At 32.4% G+C, this 21,617-nt stretch overlaps 1 protein-coding gene across 2 annotated transcripts in view; it reads right to left on the reverse strand.

Annotated features, from left to right (window-relative positions):
• Positions 1-15,352, reverse strand: part of LOC108564881 (GATA-binding factor C) — a 30,637-nt gene extending 15,285 nt beyond the window's left edge. The window contains exons 1-4 of one of the 2 annotated variants that reach the window (XM_017924078.1): positions 15,004-15,352; positions 12,795-13,283; positions 4,292-4,882; positions 359-504 (exon numbers count right to left, since the gene is read on the reverse strand). In XM_017924078.1, the coding sequence (XP_017779567.1) occupies positions 359-504; positions 4,292-4,882; positions 12,795-13,047 (990 nt within the window). In that variant the 5' untranslated portion in view covers positions 13,048-13,283; positions 15,004-15,352. The remainder of the gene's footprint in view (positions 1-358; positions 505-4,291; positions 4,883-12,794; positions 13,284-15,003) is intronic. The other variant, XM_017924079.1, reaches the window with a different exon arrangement.
• Positions 15,353-21,617: the final 6,265 nt, after the last annotated feature.

The following is a 21,617-nucleotide window of genomic DNA, read 5'->3' on the forward strand; positions in this document are numbered from 1 at the left end:
GCAGGAGTCATTGTAGTTACCACGGGCAATAATCTGAATCTCGATGGTTATCTGGGTGGAAAAGAGCTATTCGGGGCACAATGGTTCACGCGGAGCGGTAGCGAACTTATCTACGAATCTACTCACTCGAAATATGTTTTTAAAATTAGCTCTTGTGCACCATTTGCGCCCGTCTCTTCAGAGGACCACCATCCAATCCTCTCTCTTCCTTCTCTTCCCGTCTACTGATGCTGCTGCTGAGGTCGTCCGACCTGAATGGGCGCCGTTCTTCTCGCATTCATTATAATGAGGCACACTCGATTTCAGATGCACACTAGGCCCCATTATCGCGCACTAAATATGCCAATTAAAAACTCACCAGTCTTCGTTTCGGTTTGATCAGCGGTCGATTCTGGCCGTTCATCTTGTAGTATAGGCCGCAGGCGTTGCACAGGTAATGGCCGGTGCCGTCGCGACGCCAAAGAGGTGTACTCGTGGCTCCGCAGTTTACGCACTCTCGACCCTCTGGATGATCATCAGCCACAGAAGGAGGAAGAAACAAAACAGAAGAAAGAAAAACAACAAATCAGTGATGGTATTAATTGAAACGTTCGCTGTTGGGTGCAAAAACAGAGAGAGAGTTATATATATATATATAGAGAGAGAAACGGCAGGAGATGGCAGGAATTATCAATGGGGGTAATCTCATGCGGAAACAGTAAATACATCGTGGCTACGTCCAACTAAATTAACTAATTAAATCACATATATAATAAAGAGTCTTTGATAACCGGTCGTGTGTGTGGTCTACATTAAGCGGAGATAGTCCTCGATCAGTCCTCGAGAGCTTTCGAACATAATAAAGGCACACAAACGATTATCAATTACACATTCAACAATCACCATGCCCAGAGTAGACTAGTTTTCGCTACGAACATGCAAAAAGCCAACAATAAAAGCAACGCTATTTTTTTTTAAATTTTATTTCATTTATTTTTTTCGCTATATTTTTTTGTATTTTCGTATGATTTCCATTCTCGTTTCCCTTCCTCGTGCATAGAGGGGTTTGTTTGTATCTGTCTATCTATATTCCGCAACAATCGGATAAAATTGAATTCGAACGCGCTGCAGTCCTCGGTATTCATAGCTTTTACGTATCATCGAAATCTCATTAAACGCTTGATCAGTTCGCTCCACCTGGGGATTGTCCCCGTACAACCCACAAAAAAAGCCCTCCTCTTCATAGTCAAACACGGTGCATCCGCTTTTCGGACATTGTGCGTTTATACTTATTTTTTTCTATCCTCTTTAAAACCAATTTCTGCTCTCGCCTTTGCGACCCCAAAAACGCTTGTGGTTTTCGGTTCTGCTACAAAAACACATTCGTCCAAAGAGACAGTTACACACACTCGCACATATATGTGTGCATGCATGTGTAAATCCATGTGTGTGTATATATATATTTAAAAAAAAAGGTAAATCCGATCCGTTCGTCCCTACTCAACGCAACGGCCACCAGCTTTTGACGTTTTTCCGACCAAACGATTTTCAACAACTCGACGAAAAAAATTATTTAACAAGGAGACAAAGAAGTAGCATCCACACACACAAAAAAAAACTAATCGAATTTCGATTTGTCAAAAAAAATAATAATAGAACGTGTTTCAATCTTTTCATAAATTCCTTCGGTATTCTTGCGTTAAATTATTAAACAGAAAAATTCAACTTATAATAAATTTTGGTATGACTTAACAATGATAAAAATTGTAGCATTATCTGTAACCAAAGTGATGTACTAATTTATGCAAATTAGAAGAATTATGGTTATTGATTTCATTAATATTAGATTTTTATTTAAATCTAGTCGTAGTATTTAAATAAATAAACGATTCACAGATTAATTTATTTGTTTATATTAAAAGATTAGAAAATTTAATTGTAATGTTATACTTATTATCTTTATGTAATTTTGTGTTTGTTTATATTATTTTTTACAAATATTCTGGTTCTATTATGTAAGAAATGTGAATGTTGTATTGTGTGAAAATTTTGACTTATCCTTAAGTAGTAAACCGTAATTCCATTGAGTGATTTTGGGTTTTTTTCAAGGGGATGAAATAAGAATTTATATAAATAGATTAGAGCAATTTGCGGAGGAAGTAGCCGAGGGCAAAGCTGATTAAAATTCGGATCCGTTTCTGTCTCCCCTCAAAAACGGGTCAGGGTGTTTAAAGAAAGTAAGTGTAGCGAAATTGGTTTTTGAGTTTATTTAATCGCTCAGTAAATACTGGGTTTCCGTTTTGCTGTGTGTACTTGTGTGTATGCGTGTTATTCGAAGGGAGGTTCTCTAATCGATTCGTCCGGCTGAAAAACTACCCCCCTTTGCGTTCTGGGCAGTGAGTTAGTGTGTGAGAGAGAGATATAAAGTGTAAGTAACAACATAGAACCGATCAATTTTACACCGCATTGCCCCGACCGCATATTTGCCGATGGTGTGTGCCTACCTACCCCGAAAAAGGGGGATGCGGGCCGTGAAACAATGCCTCGCACCATAATTAACACCCCCATGCATCCTCGAAGACCACGATGATCATCGAAACGGCGTTACTTCAGAAAACAATGATAAAGAAGAGGAGGATGAACACACACACAAATGAAGAAAAAAAACGACAAGCAGAATCACTGACGACACGAAGATTTCCACGGTGGGAAACGCTCTTCCTCGCGTTCAGCGCAATTTTTTAATTAGCTTGCTTCACGCATCGTTATAAATAAAATGGCGGATGTGCAACTTTGTTAATTGTTGCCCAGATACACACAACAACGGAACGGATGTTGCCGTCGCGAATGAACTTTTTTTTATATGCGCTCTTCTGCTGCTCCTCCGCAGTTCTATTTTGTTTTTGCCGTTCGTCTGTTTGGAAATAGAAAAAAAAGGAACTTAAAAATTGTAAAAGAAAATTTGTAAAAAATAAAAAGAATAGTTGAACAAACAACGTCTCTTTTTGTGCAACAGCCACACTGTGAAAAAAAATTAACAACAACGACGACAACGGATTTTGCGCATTTGTTTTTGAAGTCGTGTGTGTTTTTGGGTGAGTGTGTGCAATGGTGAGGCACACCAAAAATTAAAAAAACAAATAGAAACAAAAAACAAACACATTTTTTAAAGCTTGCTCAAAAATTAGTTAAGCTTCGCGGTTCACATTGTGGTTTGGGAAAACACAAATAATATTAAAAATAAAACAATAATAATAAATAAATTTATCGTATCTTAATTGTCGTAACTTAATTGTCGTAACTTAATATTGATTTACTAATTTATAATATTTGTTAATAATTAATATTCGCGTTAAACAATTAAGATCGATTGAATAAAGAAACTTGAAAGGAAATAAAACGAAAATTAAATAAAAATGATTTAAATAATATTTAAAAAATAAATCGATTAATCGTATCTGAATTCGCTTAATTTAATATTGATTTGTAGTTTAAATGGAAAATTCTTAAATAGTAAAGAATAATTTTAAAATATTTGTATCAATAGAAAATCAACGATAAGCAAATTTTAGACAGATTAATTAAGAAAAATAAATAAAACTAAATTGTTAATAAATGATAAGTAAAATTGGTTAAGAAAAATAAAATTATTAAAGAAATCAATCGTATTTGAATTCGCTTTTTTCATAGAAGATTTCTAGTTAAAAATTTGTTAAACTACTATTAAGTGCATTTCATTATTGAATATTTTAAAAGTTAAAAGGAAATAATAAGCGAATTGAAATCGATTGATTGAGGAAAATAAAACTAAAATGTTAATAAATGATTAGTAAAATTAAAGTAATAAATAAATTTGTTTTTTTTTTTGTTGTGCACGCTATATATTTTTTTCCTCTTTTCTGAAATACTCGATTGCAATTGGGCAATTTATTCACAGGGGAGTTATCAGAGCGCGGAAAGAGGCATTGTTTTGTAATTAATGTCTCGTTTTTAATTCGTTTCGTAATTTACTTTCGGACCTTGAGCGTTTCAGAATTCGAGTGAAAAAAAAACAAAGAACGTGAGCACAACAAAAACAAAAACAAAAGGAGAGAGAAAAAAAACAAACGAAAAACAAAACGAAAAGTTGGATTGTGACTGGGGAGGCGGTGATGGGAACGTTTTGAATGGTGACTCCGGTGATTTTGTTTTTGTTTTGTTTGAAATGTAAGTAATATACTTGGTCGTTGTTAGTTTTGCTGTTAGAGGTTATTTTTTGTTATTATTGAAAATGATTATTTTTTTTTGCTTTTTGAAGTTTTGCTGATCTTACCGGCGCTGGTTCTAGATTTGTTGCGTGGTTTGTTGGGCGACTGAGCGCCCTGCCCTGTATACTGTTGTTTTTGGGGGTGGTTGTAGACCACCGCCGCACCATGAATACCGTGGCCATACGCAGAGGACGAGCCATACGAGCTCTCAAAGTTACCATTGAACATGCCAGCGGACGTCCCCTCATATTCACTACCTTCACGCTGCTTGTTGTTTGCGGCAGCCGCGGCCGCCGCCGCTGCCGCCACCGACGGCTTGATGTCCAGGGCGCAACTCTGCTGGTTGTCGTGCATGAAGGCACCCATCGCCGCCGCCACGGCGCTCTGGTACTCCTGTCCTCCGGCCGGCGCTATCGAATCAGGAGTGCTATCCTTCGGCGGCGTCGGTGGGAACGAGAAAAGGTTGTGCGGTTGCGACGCCGCCACCGACGATGGCGATTGCGACTTATCAGGATCGCCTCCACCTCCTCCACCGCCGCCACCACCGAACGGCACCCAAGGGCTCGAGTGGTTCAGCGGTTTCGAATCTGATAGCCAGGGATGAAGAGGCGCGTGGAAGTGCGGTCTACACACTTGTCCCGAAGACATCCTCGAAGCTGCAACAACAAAAAAAAAACTCAAATTAGCAAAATAACCAAAACATTATACTATTTCACAATTGCAAATCCTGACAAAAAGCCAGAAGGATATAATAACAAACAAACCAAACGAGAGAGCGAAAAAAAAAGGATTTCGTTTAACGACTAGATTTATATATATATATTTGTGTCTCGTTGCTGCCGTGGCTCGAACGGCCTAAACTGATCAATACAACAGCCCCGATCGATTCCGTATAATTTCACCATTAAGCTGGTTTCTCTCCTCTCGCGCCACGACAATGTGGGAAAACACCTTTGGATATTCTCAAAATACGAAGCGAAAACAAAAACCCACCGCAGCGAGTTCGAAAAAATCGCCCAGAAGAACAACAAAAACAAAATAAAACAAAATCCCTGTGTATATCGTAATCCAAGATTTGCATCTAATTATAAATAAAAAATACCGCGCGTCTCAGCCCGAATCAAAGGTTTACATATAATTAAGGATTTACTTCTTCCACTCGCGCGATAATAAAGCTCTGTCTAAGTGCCTTGGTCAAAGAACCAATAACTCCGAATGCATTTGTACAACATCACGTTTAATTGGTACTTGTGTATCTCCCGTAAAGGCAATTGCCGTGAACCTTCGGCTTAATTGTTTCGCTGCTTAGAATTGTATTTGATTAAAATCCCATTTTTCCTATTTAATTACTAATATATTCTTAATTGTATCAACATAAATGAAGTTATTAATATCATCAACTAATTCTATTTCATACATTATAATCTTAATCCATTCAATAATCAATAATTCATATATAAATTATTGAATGCTTAAAATGTAATAAATTTTCATAATATCAAGAAAATTATTAATCCATTTTTGATTACTTTCCTTTTGAGACTTTGATAAATAAAAATAACTTAATATAATACATTCTCACATTAACAAGAAGCAAAAATATGCAAAGATTTATTAAACATATTTAATTGCATTAAAATTTATTTATTTTGACTATATTTGTGTTGTGAATTAAGTTATTCAATTATTGATATACGAAATTGATTTATTAATTCTATTGGTAATTTTCCAATTAATCTTATTTTATGAGCAACGGATTTAAATAAAGTTATTAATTTGAATAGCAAACATGTTAACACCTGGAAATAAATTAAATAAAAAAAACATATGTAATTGAATATTTGTAATGCAATCAATATTTATAGTAAGAAAATGGCATATTAACGTAAGTTAATATTGATTTAAAATATTTGAATTATAAAATTGTTTCTTTTAATGATATTTAAATGTTTATTAATTTGTATTAATTCTAATACTTTAATAAAAAATTGTTAAAGTTTCGATGTGGAAAATGTTATTAATATGAATACAGAAAAGTTGATATCTTTGTTGGAAGGGTTGAAGAAATAATTAAGATTGCCGTGCGAGCAACGACAGTTGAAATTCCCATCGCCTGACGAAATAATTATAATAATGCGCGTATATATACGCAGATGAGAGTGTGTGTGTATTTGGTGTGCGAGTAAATGAAATGGACAGGAAATATTCGGAGAGTTTAATACAATAATAATAATGGTGCGTGCGTGTAAAGCCCTTTTGGTTCGCATCTGCGGAAGTCCGTTAGAATCCCCGCTAATCTGAGTGCTATCTGCGATCGCATCGCGAGATAATCTTCGCATACGCACAATATATAGGTGTATGTATGAGTGTGTATGTGTGTATACTCACGCATATATATGTATATGCATGCGGCGGCCATTGTGGAAGTCCCCGTTAACATGGCGCGAGGCCAGGTGAGGGGTTAAAACCTCCCCAAAATGTTCGTTCGCAATTTATGTACACTCACATGCATAGGGTGGGATCAGATAAAACGCGAATGGGACGAAACTCCCATACTCGCCATACAAAACGCAGATGTCTAAAGTACACATACACAAAATGCACTGGACAAAAAAAAGGGGTTCGGGTCCCTCCCGTTGCGTGCGATATATATTTGGTGAAATGCTCCAATGGAAATCCTCATAAACATTTGTTTCAAAAGAAATATCTTGAAAATAAACGTTGAGATTTCATTGCAAATTCAAGAGCGTAATTACGTAATTCCAGTCTTCAATCAGGTCGAGATGAATTGAGCGTAGGTTCTTATTCGGCGTAAAATGGAGAAAATTATTCAATATTTCAATGTCGCCGCATCAGATGATTATTACCGGGAACGTTATTTCCACTGAATACGAAATTGGTTCATTCCAATTTCAGCCACTTGCAAAATTTCATGCAGTTAACATAATTTATTATCTTGTAATTATTAACTCTAACCATACATTTTCTACGTAAGCACTTGAAAATGTAAATACGATTAAACGCATTTTCTTTAATGAAAAATGTAACACTTGAAAATTGACTTTGCAACTAAATGCGTTTTGTTAAAAAGAAACAACTACAAGTTAAATCATATGAAATTCTCACAGTTAATACACGAATATATAGTAATTATTAATCCAACAATATTGACAAGAGATTTTGAAAATTTTACTGATAATTTAATGCATGAACACTTTTTAACTATCAAAATAAACAAATTTATATTTTGAATGCAATACGACACGCTTAGTTTCGACGAATTATTTCGGAAAAACGTTCACTTTATATAAACAAAAGCAGAAACAAACACATAATTTATGTTACGTCGAAAGATCCTTTTTTTTAAGAGAACAAAAAAAAAATAAAGAAAGACACGATGTGATGTTCTGCATTTTGGCGAACGGATTCCGCGAAACACAGGTAAGAAAAAACTGTAACCTTACTCCGATGAAAAATTACTTACCCAAAATGTCGCATGGCGGACAATTTTAATTGAGAAATTTTCAAAGAAAGTGAAAAAATGCTTTTAGTTTAAAACCGAATTATTTATGCGAATTGTTCTTTCTTAATTAGACTATTTGTTTATTTTTATTCAGTATAAACCTACATTAAAAAAGGTATATTTTTAATCTGTAGACAAAAGCAAAAATATTGGACAAAACAAATAAAATTAAAAATAATTTTGTAAATTGTTAAATCCACAGAGATAAGAATTAATTCTACAAATTTCCTTTTTTAGAAATTTGTTTCTATATTTATTGCAATATATCATTCAAAACATTGTTGTAAAATATACAGATTTAATTTTACTGTATTATTTAAATGGATTCCGTCGGGTTTCTCAATTATAAATTCTAATGTGGAATAAATAAAGTTGTTACTATGCATTTGCTTTCAGAGCGAAATTAGAATTTTACAGTTAGTCGTATTGAAAAATTCATTGTGTTTTAGAAGTGACATTAAAGTCGGTGGACCGGATTCGAGTAAATGAATAAGATTAATAAGAAATTGATTGTAAAGTTATAGTATCATTGCATTTAACGATCAAATTCGATTTCTATTGAAGAATAAAAAGATGAAATATGTATATTAAAAAAAAGAACAAAAGAGAAAGAGTGAACTGATTGCAATGGATCGTTTTAGTGGAGATGAACAGATAACATCGTTGCAATTGCAGATTATTATTTTTTTTTGCTTTCGAGTTTCTCTTTTTCGTTGCGTTTTGCAAATGAAAATGCTCGAGTTCTTCTGGCTGCAATTTGGTTTGGGTCATGGTTGTTCGAGAGATGTAGATGTGGATCCTTGCGCTGCTACAACAAGGGCCGCACTATAATAACGCAGCCGCCTGTTTTATCCATACATATTTATTTTTATTCATTTTTTTTGTTGTCTTTACATATATATAATTCTTTATATGTGTGTGAGTGTGTGTGCATGTGTATATGTATACGGTTTAATATTTATGCGATGGTCGAAAGTCTCGCGCGCGCTATACGCGGACATTTTTATGATAGCGGCGGCTGAGATATAGCGCTATCAACTTACTCACTTTTATACGTTGAAACCAAAACGGATCGTATTTCAAACTCTCGACTCCTCGGGTTCATAACAACAAAACGCACGGGGCGAGAGAGGATGGGGGGTTGGAACGGGGGAGGCGGCGGCCACAAATCGGAGGTGGCTCCATCTGCCGGCGGCGGTGCGGAAAGCGGGCACCAGAAATGGGTCAAATTAATTTGAGATGCAATTGTTTCAAGGACAGATGGAAACAATGCACGCCGCCGCATTACGCAAAGCCTCCGAGAGAAACGGAGAAGAGCAACAAACAACAACAGCAAAAAAAAAATAAGAAACACACGATGATGATGATGATGATAATGATTCCGAGGAGATGCGTTGCGAAAGGCGTTAGAAATCGTATTTTTTTTATATTTTACAAAATTTCGCCTTTCCACAACACCTCCAATTCCACCGCGTTTACAAAACACTGGAGGTTCATTGATTTCGAACGAAGCAAAGTGAAATCATTACTAATACAAAAATAATGCCTTTTGTGTTGATCATTATTTCGATATTAGATCAGATCCTATCGCACTTCCTTCCTGCGTTTTCTATCCAACACACACACACAAAACCCAACTAAAATAATAATAATAGCAACGAAACACGTACGTGTTTGTGTGAGCATAATGAACGTATACATATATTTACACAAACACACAAAAAAAACAATACAATTACGTGGTTAATACAGAAGGAATCCCAAAAATACATTACTCCGTCGAAAACAAATATATGCAATGTTTCAATTGTGTTTTTTTTGTCAAGTCCTGATAAAATTCGAAGATAAAAAGTGATCTAATTTTATATAAAATTTATATAAAATCAGCAGATAAAAAGTTTTTATCTTCACATGAAATTTTGTTTGACGTATATTTGCCAGGGCGCCGCTCTCCACATTATAAGAGGATAGATAATCACGCATTTATTCATTTTAATCATCAACTAACTTAAATTCTTGGAATCGCATGAATTTATTCGCGTAATAAATCACGCCTGAATGTTTGTAAATCTACAAATTTCGTCATAATTTCAACTTGAATATTCACTTCTAATTAGTTAAGTTTATGTTCGCACATATCGTTTCGACCTACGACCTAAAAAATAATAATTCAGTCAACAAAAAATGATATTTTTCTCAAACTGATTATTTTCTTAGAAATAAATTTATAAAAGTTTTTGAAAATTAAAAACTTCATCAAAAATACCTCAAAAATAAATAAATATAAATTGTGTTGAAAAATAAAACGATACAACTGAATTGAAAATTCAGAGTAAAAAAAATATTGGATTCGCAATGGATATTGCCAAATAATGACGCTTTTCGCAAAATTACGTAAGACGAAATAACAGAAAGAGATGCAGATTGCATAAAAAAATATAACTAATATAACTAATTTCATATAACTAATTTCTTCATTTATTTAAAATAATATTATTTAATTAGCAATAATTATATAGTTAAACTCAGCACAAAAGTGTGAAATAAAAAAAAGTAAAATAATAATTTGTTTTTTTTATACACTTTCTTAATGATAATGTTATGTTATGGTAATATTCGAGAACCGCAGAGATTAATATATTGGTACATTGGTTTAGTAATAAATGTATTCATTACAATTGCATAAGAAAGAAAATCGGGTTGCGTTACAAGTACAATTACAGGATATTAATTACGAAGGTAATTATATTTTCCGTTTCATTCTTTATGTCTCCTTTTTATATATGTATTAAGATTTTATTTAAAAAAATTTAAATTGTAAAAGTTTCAAATATTTATTTTTAAATTATAGCTTTTCTATGTGATTTTGAGACAAGTATTTCCATCTATAGTTTGAAGTAAAAGTCGATGATGTCCAGTGAGTTGTATTGTTAAAAGTAACGTGAAGGAATGTTTTGCCGATGAAGAAATATGTATATTAAAAAGGATAGGAAATGAGCAGAGCTCGTAAGAAGAAAACAATAAAGAAATATTTTTGAGGAAACGGAACAAGATGAATCAGGCAATATTTATGGTTTCTATTTTATAGAGAATCTCGAGTTGAATGAGCCGCACGTACGGAATACCAATTTTCGTCCGGATCTTCTCGTCCTCTCTCTCTCTCCCTCACTTAAACTCTTCGTTTGTTCTCGAGGAAGAAGACGTTGCTGAGTTGAGTGAGTGAGCGGTAGGCGGTTTAATGATTTTGCTTGGAAAAACATTACATAAAAAAAATATCAAATACCGTCGGAGGAGACGGTTTACGAGCGAGCGTCGTTTGATTTCTGCGCCATGCATCGATTATATGACGAAATTATTTATTATTATTTATTCATATGGGCTCATTGGGATTCTCGCTGGGCGACTTGCGGCTATCACAAACGAAAAACATTTCGTAGAAACCATAGCATACCATTTTCATTCCGCTTCCTCGCATGCAGCAACCATTCACTCAGTGTCTTCGCGCCGCGCTCTATGTTCGATTCAATAATGTATTAAATCAATACGAAACAAAATAAACAACTGTTGTACATGATTCACATATTTTCCTGAAAAAAACAAGCCTCTATACTTTCTATCCATTTTTCAACATTAATCCTCACTATACAATTAAAATTAACAAATGTATTTTTAATTAGTATTTAATTCGCATTAGGGCTTTCCCAGTGTAATTACAATCAATTAATAATAATTTGTTTCATTCATTTCAATCTGCAATTAAAAACAAACAATTTAGAAACTAAAAAAACGTTAATTTGAATTTTAAAAAAACATATAAATTTAAATAAATATGTAAATTTACTAATAAACTATTGTTTTCAAACTGTACATGTTAAAGAAATTAACAAATATTAATTTAAATCTTGTTGTTTTTGTAACCTAAATGAAACTAACAAATTGTAATATAATAAAAAAATGTCATTGGATTAAAAAAAATACAACTAAATCTATCTCAATACGATAAAAAAACTGTGTAATTCTTAAGTAACTTAATATAACGAAGAAATAATTGTTATATCGGAAAGTACAAATGTATTTTGTTTTAAGTGGAAATAAAAGACATTTAAGCGTGTCCGTCTGCCCCGTTCTCGGTTACATAACGTCGAAATTGACAACCGATTAAACATCGTCTCGGGTTTTAAAACGCAGGTAAAAGGCGTTCCACGACCCGAATCGACAGTTCGAAAATTTTAAAGATTTCCATTATTTATCGGATTTCCAACTGTTGCTGTGCATGAGAAGTACAACATATGTATAATTTATGCTCGGACACTTAAAAATAGTGCATTTTGTGTAGCGTATGAATGCAAACGCTAAAAATAATGGTTCTATTTTAAAATAATTCTTTTGGACGTCGATATTTGCGTTAAGATCAGTACAGATAATTATGCTTTATTTTTTGTAAAAAATAAGTTTATTTTAATACAAGTAGCTATTTTCGAATAATATTTTTTGTGTGTTTTTTTTTGTATAGAATACTTGGGAATTTTTAGAAAATTTTATCTTATTATTTGTATTACTTCTAAAATCTTAAATTATTAGATTTATTCGTAATGTGAATCAAATACAATTTTTTATTAAAAGTAAGTAAAATGTTCTGATTTAATGAAAATGTAATATTTTTGTTGTAGATTTGTAGAATTATCGTATACAATTTGAGAAGTAAACTAATAATTCAAAACGCCAAATTATATGTTAATAAAATCAGGCGATAAATTTAAAGCTTTCGATACTAACGGTGATAAAATATGCGTTGTAAATGATTGCGTAACGGGCTGTTAATTTGATTTTGGTTTTAGAATTTTGTAGACGGAGAAAGTTTACCGGGGGAGGGAAAGTTTTTTTGTGTGAACGACGCACAGCCCATTTGCGAGTTAACGAGATTTTGGAGAAAAACCTGCTTTTCCAGTAAGAAGGACACAAATATATAAACATAATGACGAAGGGGCTTACGAATATCTTAGACTTATAGGGTTAAGAAGGCTGAATAATAATAAGGTGCTTACCGTGCGTCGCGACGCTCCCGTAGGGCGAATGCATGCTCTGGTGGTAGTATCTTGCTGCCCTTTGTGTGCCCGAAGGGTCCAGGAAGAAGGCTCCCATGTGTTCGGCAACGCTTGGATTGATATCCGATGCAACGGAACCCTCTGCCGCGGCCGCTGCCGCCGCCGCTCCCTGATGCGAAGGGCTTACCGAATTCCCCGTGCGGGGTGTTTCGTACCATCGCGCGGCGCTCTCGTTGGTCATCTCCATAATCATTTATGCCCTCTCCAAGGGATTCTTTATCACTTCATAGCACACTCACGAACCAAAAGGGGCGAAAAAAATCCCTGATCGACGGTGAACGGAACGATCAATTGAGGAGAAACAGTACTCCTTTAGTAATTCGAACTATTCGTCAAACAGAAACAGTAACAGAAGAGGAAAAAAATCACTTGTTCGTTGGTTCCGCGATTCTCGTTCGTTCGCCGAGCGTCGGATCAAGTACTCTCGATCTGCAAAAGAAGCCTCTATAAGAATTGTTATATAACAGGGATCAGAAAACAATATATATATTAAAAAAAAAATCGTAATACAAAAATGAAATAAACGAAATATCCATTACATTTGTTTTTGAGTTATCTCTTATCAAAGCTTCCATTTGCGAAACAAAAACCTTTCGAGCTTCCATTATTCGCCTCGATAAAGCAACCATTGATTCGGTTTTCGACTTTGTTTTCAAACACTCCAGATTGTCCTCACCCCAAAAAAAAAACTTTTCAAAATCAAACGGCAGCAATAGTGGTTATCTTAAGTGCGCATTATGGTTGAACAATTGTACTGAAACATTGGCACGCACAATTGCGCATTTATTTGTACCATTTTTTTATCCATTGAAACAAATCAATTACATTTAATATCAACATTTCGTCCAAAATCAAACTTATTTCTATTAAAACAATTTCTTATCCATTTCATATACATTCAAATAAATGAATTGAAGTTAATAAATCAATATTTTATTTATCTTATAAAAAATATAAATTTCACTTAATAAAAGTATTTTACAATTCATCCAAATTTATACTTTTCTATCACTTAAAAAAAATCGCTTTTAATTTTAAATTTTAATTCATAAAATATTAATAATTTCAAAGTATAAAATAATTACTAAACAAATAACATTATCAGTTAATCGCATCGCTTTATAAGTAGTTTATTCTGCAAGTAATGAAAGCGTTTTATATAATAAATAATTTTTAAAAAAAACAAGTAATCTAGTTTCCTAGTTTTCGCTTATCATTACGCATTTACTTAAATAATAACACACTAGATTATAAATATATTTTTTTCTAATTACCATTCGTTATCAAGTCGAGTATTTTGTATTATTCAAATTCACTTATCGCAATTGTCGTTCATTGTTCGACAATCGAACGTTAATTAAGTTTAATTCATTTTTATTAGATAACTTCTGAATATATAAATGTAAATATTTTTGTATTTCAATCTTTATTTTTACATAATAAATAATTAATTTAAAATTTGTTTTATTATTATATATACAACGTTGTTTTCTTTAAATTAGAATTATTCAATTTATGTAAATAACATTTGAATAAAAAAACTTATTCGATTTATATGAATTTATTTAATTATATTTGAATAAAATGTAATTTGTTCCTTAGTTTCTTATTACTTTATTAACTCAATTTGATTTATGTAACTGTATTGAATTCGATTTAAATTAAATGTAATTGTTACTTTTAGAGACTGCTATAATCTGTGAAAAATGTAAGACAATCGTAACATGAATTGTTGTTTTTGGATATGGATGATGTACAATGCGAAAATACTTTTTTTTTGCTTTATAAATAGATGTGAAATCTCGAGTGATTTGATAAAAAACTGATTCGTTATCGGTATATTCATTTTTAACCTACAGATATTTTGTATTTACTTGCGGGTTTCGACAGCCACCGAATACGTGATTGAATATTGATACGAATCATAGGTCAACGCCGATGAGATTTGTGATAACGCAGAAATTAAATTGTAATCTCGATTTGCTACATCCTTGTTCTCCGCGATAAGATAAAGACGATTAAGTGAACCTTCGTTCATGTAAGGATTTCGTTTATTTTATTTTTCTCTTGTGATTTTCTTTTTATATATATATTATATTCAACGGGTACGGATTTTCGATGTGTTTAATCAATATATCGAGGGACTCACCGGAAAAACAAAATATAATTATATATATTTTTGTGTTTGTATATATATTGGTGTGTATGTATATAATCAAATGTATTTGCGTTTCTGCGGTGAATGCGGTTTTGAGGGAAAAAATCCTAAAGCACTGGCACGCACCCACTGGTTTATATATATTATAAATATCAAAATCACAGTCAAAGTTTGTTGTTGTTGTTTTCGGCGCCAATTGGATATTTCAAAAGGTATCACAAAATGTACTCATGTTTGGTCCAAAGCACAAAAATGTTGTTTGAAAACTCGTGCAACACGACGCAACCACGATCAGATACGCGACCGTACTAAGTGTTGCCAGGAAAGCTTTGGTCGTTACCCTTGGCAACGAGGCTCGTGCATTCCCGGTAGGCGTCGTGAATACGGTCCGCGCGATTGGTGAGCGCGTCCGGAGGAGGCAGAGCCGATGCGCGTAGGCGTGGTTACAGCTCGCGGAGGTGCTCAATTTCGAAATTATTTATTGCACTTTTTCCAGCTCGAACCTGCCTGCCATGGGTGTATAAAATAATGAACGAACGAATTTTCGAAAATCGCGCGCGATTTTTGTTGCTTCCCGCGCGAGATTTTCGTATGTGTGTGTGTGTGTGTGTGTGTGTGAGAGTGTGTTGTTTTATTTTTAGAAATTTTTGTTCTTCCCGTTGGTTCGTTTTCATACCGATGGGTGGGCGCGGTGGGTTTTGCGTGGCGCTGGTCTCTCTTAAGATTGCCGAGGTCTTGTGGCAGTTCGGTTCGGAAAAGGAGGGAGAGATCCTCCAATCAGATAAGGCCTCGTAACAAAACATTACTATTTGACAAAATGGCGACCACAAATCAACACGCCCCACCCATTTAACGATTGTCTGGCCCCCTATTTCGAATTCCGCGACTCCGCATTGGCTCCCTTTCCTGCCGATTCCTTCTTTTTACCGTGCTCCGCTCGCTCTTCTCGCCGGCGATTTCATTCTTTTCGCTCTCCGCCTAAATTCCGTAAATCCAAAAAATTAACTGATTAACGTGAAAAGAAACAATTTATACACTTCAATTGAATGGATCGGATTGGAAGTCGTCGATCAATGACCATCCAGGTTTTTCTTGTTTTTTTTCTTCTCTCTCACACACAACTTCCTTCGAAATCGTTTCATACTTTAGAGCGTGCGGCTGCCGGGATTGATCCCATTTTCGGGAATTATTTTTTAAACCTTCTCTGTTATTAGTTTTAGTGCTTTGGCTTTTAGAAAAAGGCGAGGCTTTTCTGCCGACTCACGGCCACTTTAAAAGGCCTTCCCCCATTCACGCGTGCATTCGTACAGAAACAACAACCAACAGGAGAAAAAAAAGCAGAAGAAGACTACACCCGAACCTCAATTCTGCTCTTCAAACTTTAATAACATATAATTTGGGTCCTTCAATATGTTGTGATGTTAGGCTCTTCTTCGTATTTATTTATTTTTACCTTCCATACACCTCTCAACCTCTTATACAGCGGCTCCGAGTTAGTCCGGACACGCGTGCTGACCAGCCATCAAGCCGGAGCACACTTTCGAAAACCCTCTCAGTTTTTAAACCCTATTACGTAATTGAGCTGTTGTCCGGCTGCACGCGAAATTTGTTCGCCCCAGCATAGAAATTGCGTTCGTTAAGGGGGATGGATGTTTGGATTGGTTGGCGTTTCAAGGGTTGGCGGCGGCGGCGGTGGAAGCGGCGGCTGCTGCTGTTACGAGGGGTGGAAGTGAGGGTGGTGGTTGGGTGACGAGGGGCGGCTGGGCTGATAAGAGCCCGAGAGATCCGGGAGGATCGCTTCGGGACAATTTATAGCGGCAACTTTTAAAACACATTCTTAGGAGGAGAAAACTCGCACTCACCCGTGCATACACATCGACCCAAACCTAAAAGTACACTAAACGGCATCATTCTTTCTTTTCCCTCTTCATTCGCCATACTTTGTCCCTATTTAATTACATTTTCTTTCATTCCTTCATTTCCTTCATTTATTGGATGCCCATCCAGTGTATGCACAACTTGATTATTGGATTCAAACTTGATTAACATCTCGTTTAATAGAATTTCCGAATTACCCCGTAAGTTTATTTAGGTTACAAACACTGAGAATATTTCGACTAACACGACTTTACTCAGCTGAAAAAAAACTTCTGTGAAAAATGAAACAGATACAAATTAACATCACATTGTTAAGATAAAATTAACGCAAATATTTGGACTTCCGACACGCCAATTTAGTTTCATCTAAAAATGTAACAATCACTATTTTTAATTATAAAAGAGAAATATTTAAAATCAACTATAACAATTAAATAAAGTAAATTTTCTTATGGAAACTTAACGTAATAAATAATTTGTCACAAAATATTACATTTTCTAAGATGCAAAGTTATTAAGAAATTTTGCATATGACTGATGAAAACTAACTTTTGAAATGCTGAAAAAAATATAATTTAATAGCTAATAAAAAAAACATTAAAACTCGTTGATAACATTCACACAATATTTTTTGAAATATCGAATATTACATTTCTTTAACTTTAAAGTAGATTTAATTAAATTTAATACATAATTCCACCTTTAATTACGTACTTTTAGAATTATCGCCATTATTTTTATAAATAATTTGATTATTTATAAACATCTCAAAATATATGTTTACATAACAAATAAATAATAATTCTATCGTCATAAATAAATCTTTTTATCGTTTACATTTAATCATCTGTACACAATAATTACAGCATTGTTTGATTTAAAAGATTCTATTATACCTTGTGTGTGATTGGTTCTGTTTGCTTGAATACAAATGTGACTGTTATTTTCGTCGTCGTCGTCAAGGACTTTACCATTGGACTTCAATGTAGGTATTTTTATCTACCTGATGTTTGCGCACGCTCTGGTATCCTCCAACTCGGGTTTCCTATAGAAATTTACGTAAAAAAAAATAACTACATTTTTCTTCAAAATTATTATGATTACCTGTCGCAATTTATATACGTTCAGTTCATTAAACCGTGTTAAAATGTGTAATATATACTAACAATGCGTTGTCTTACATACGGATGCCATGGATCAATATCAAATTTAACGTTATTCAACAGTTCCATTATTATATAAGAAATTATGTAATTGAAATTGTCATTTTATTCATAAAATATTATGTAAAATTGTATAAAAATAATACATGCATTTTATAGTTTATCAAATTTATTATTATTTAGCATGTGGAGAATAGATGTCCAATAATGTAGATAATTTAATGGTAAAAAATGGAAAAAACAAAACATAATTATAAAAAAATATATAAATTATTTAATGGTTTTCTAATAAATATTGAAATCTCACAACAAACAAATTAATTGCAGTATTAATTACAAATATTTCTGTTTTATATGAATTAAATTAATTATAGCAATCAATCAATAACGTGAAAAATATATATTTTTGTGATGAACATAAAATATTAATATAATCGATTATTAATCATAAAATACAACGAATATCCATGTGACTTTTATATAAATAATTCTAAAAAAAAAACAATGTTAATGATCGAAAGCAATAAATAATAAATTAAAATGTAATATTTAAAAGGCTAAATATAAATGTTATAAATACATATACGATAAAATTGATTGAATTACTTATTTAGTCTAATGTTGTCATATTATATATTTATTTAAGTAGACAATTTTTATGGCAAATAGAGCATAAATTGCCTGAAGAAAGAAAGCGTTATAATAAAAAAAATATTGTTTTAAATAATTGTTGGAAAGTATATTTTTTAACCATATATAATCAATGGACCAGATCTAAAAACTAATATTTGATTAATAATATTATAGAATGAATGACTCAATCCAAAAACATATTTGGAATAATCTATTGCAGTTATTAGAATGTAACTGCAATAGTAGAATTTAGTAATTAACATTACAATTAATTTCATTACAATAAATTCCAACGGCGTTGGCACCATTGTAATGTTTTCTATCAGTGTGCATATGTACAGCCTGCTCAAACTATTCTGTTAGTCGATTTTGAACCAATTTATCACAAGAAGATGCGCGTTTTGGATTAACACGAGTAGCAATAAATTATTTTGAAAATTTCTCAATATGTACAATGAGAAATTAAATGATTTTAAAATGTTTCCATGTGTAATTTAATTATTTATTTTATTTGAATGCAATTTTTACTGCATTTCGTAAATCTTTCACGTATTATCTAAGTGCGATATTTTTTATGAAAAATTCAAAGTTACTTAGTCTACCATAAGTTATTTCTCAAGTACTTGAACAAGTTATTCGTGCAATAACTAGTGGAATTAAGAAGAATGGTTATACACCAATAATTATTATAAAGAACACAAAATATATTGACACGCTTATTTACATATTAATAAATAAGTATTTTTCAATGGAAATTACAATTAACTTTTTCAAAACTTTGTTATAAGAGATAAAATAATGTGACATTTATCGCAGTAGTTCCGTCCTAATTAAGATATTTTCTCTGTTTAATTTTTAACTTTTACAAATTTATTTATAAATTGATTAACATATTTATTTCAACAATTCATATAATAAATATTAGAATCATTGACAAAACAAACTTACAAATTTAGATGTGTTTTAATACGAATTTATTATATATTTCAACTTGTAAAATATTGTTAAATTTAAACATAAAGATTTATATGTATTTTATATTCAAATTCGTCTCAATTCAAACTAGCAATCAATTTCCAAGTATTCTCAAATATTATCCCTAAATTTAAAACCAAAAAAAAAAACATAATTTTATAAGTTGGAATATCAACTTATAAATACATATGTCCTCAAATATAATCTGTAGATGTAAATCTAAAAAAAGAAATGTTTTATGTTGCAAAATCAATAAATTTAAAACCAAATGAATAAGTGCGTATTATATTCGAATTTGTCTTATATTCAAAATTTGAAGTATTAAATCCATAAATTTACATTTATTTTATATTCAAATTCATCTTAAAAATCTTTAAAAAACATTCGGATTCAAACTTGCAAAACTAAAAAAAAGGTGCATTTTAAATTTGTCTTATATTGAAACTTGAAAATTTCAATTGTTTTCAAATATAATCGGTTAATTTAATCTTAAAAATATACATGAGTTTTATATTCGAATTTATTGCATATTCCAACATAAATTCCAACTGTCCTAAAATATAATTGGTAAATTCGATGGATTAAAAACTAAAAAATTGAAGCGTTTTATATTCGAATTTGTCTTATATTGAAACTCGTAAATTTTAAGTGTACCCAAATTCTAGAGATAAATATATTTAGATGCGTATTATATTCGAATAAACAATATTTATTTATATATTTCGTTATATTAGAACCAAGTGATAAAAAAATGGTATACAATAATTTGTTGTATAAATTAACTAATAATTTAACTGAAAATTATAAGTTAATTGTCAAGAATTTCATCTCTACTATTCTCGTTAAGTATTCTTAGTACAAAATATAAAATACAAACGTTCGATTTGGTATAAGGCAATGTGAAAGAATGTATGCACACACTCAAACACACAGAAATTTTTGTATCGATCGGTGCGTCGCGTTAATAATACAAATGCATGCATTCGATATAGGTGGAATGTTTCGAACGCGTCCGTCGCGCTCCAGCATTATTATTTCCTTTTCAAACATAATTTATTTCGTAATTTATATGATTATTAAAACGAAATGCAAAAGGCATTTTCGTAATGCCATGCAGTTTTATTTATAATAAAAAAATAAATAAATATAAAAAATAATATATATATCGTGGCGAGCTTTTAAAAGATTAATGGGTGCATAACGTTTCTGTAATCAATTAGTGGAATCTCGTCTCTATCCCCAACGCCGGGGAAATTATACGAGCATATATGCATATATAAATGTATGTATAAATATATATATATATAAATAAATAAATGACTGTATGGAAAATATAATTTATATCGAAAACGCAAAAACACAATGAAACCAAAATAAATAAACAAAATAAAAATGATACGTTATTAAACATTGGCTATTGTTGCCTTCCAATTTGTGTACAGCAAAATGGAAACAGGCTTTTGTTTTAAATAAATTAAAACGCATTCACAGGTTGCTATTCTCTCTCTCTCTCTCAATTTCCATCCATACATTTGTTCGTATTTTTTTTATTTTCATTGTATCGGGTTTTGTTATGCATCGGTTGCATCGCATGCGTTTAATATTTATTTCATTAAATTTACATAATTCCAAACACATAAAGTGTATTATTAAATTCGTTATGGCAACAGAATTGGATATATCCACGATCCAAAAAAAAAATGCAATTGATGAAGTTTGCGTATATTCGACTGGTTTACATAAATATACATTTTTTGCCCATTTCATCGCTAATTAAAATCGTCTCGTTGGTGGAAGTGTAGAAGAAGGAAGAGGATGAAGAGGAGAAGGATTAGGAATTGGAGGAGGAGGAGAAGTCCGCTTCCTTCATGACTTTTTAATAATCGACCGCGATTTGAATAATTCATGGCTCGCCTTTTGTTCAAACACATAACATTACGAACGCTCAATTATTCA

This window comes from Nicrophorus vespilloides, unplaced genomic scaffold, assembly GCF_001412225.1.
Source record: "Nicrophorus vespilloides isolate i.1.1-1 unplaced genomic scaffold, Nicve_v1.0, whole genome shotgun sequence".
Classification (NCBI taxonomy): Eukaryota; Metazoa; Arthropoda; class Insecta; order Coleoptera; family Silphidae; genus Nicrophorus; species Nicrophorus vespilloides.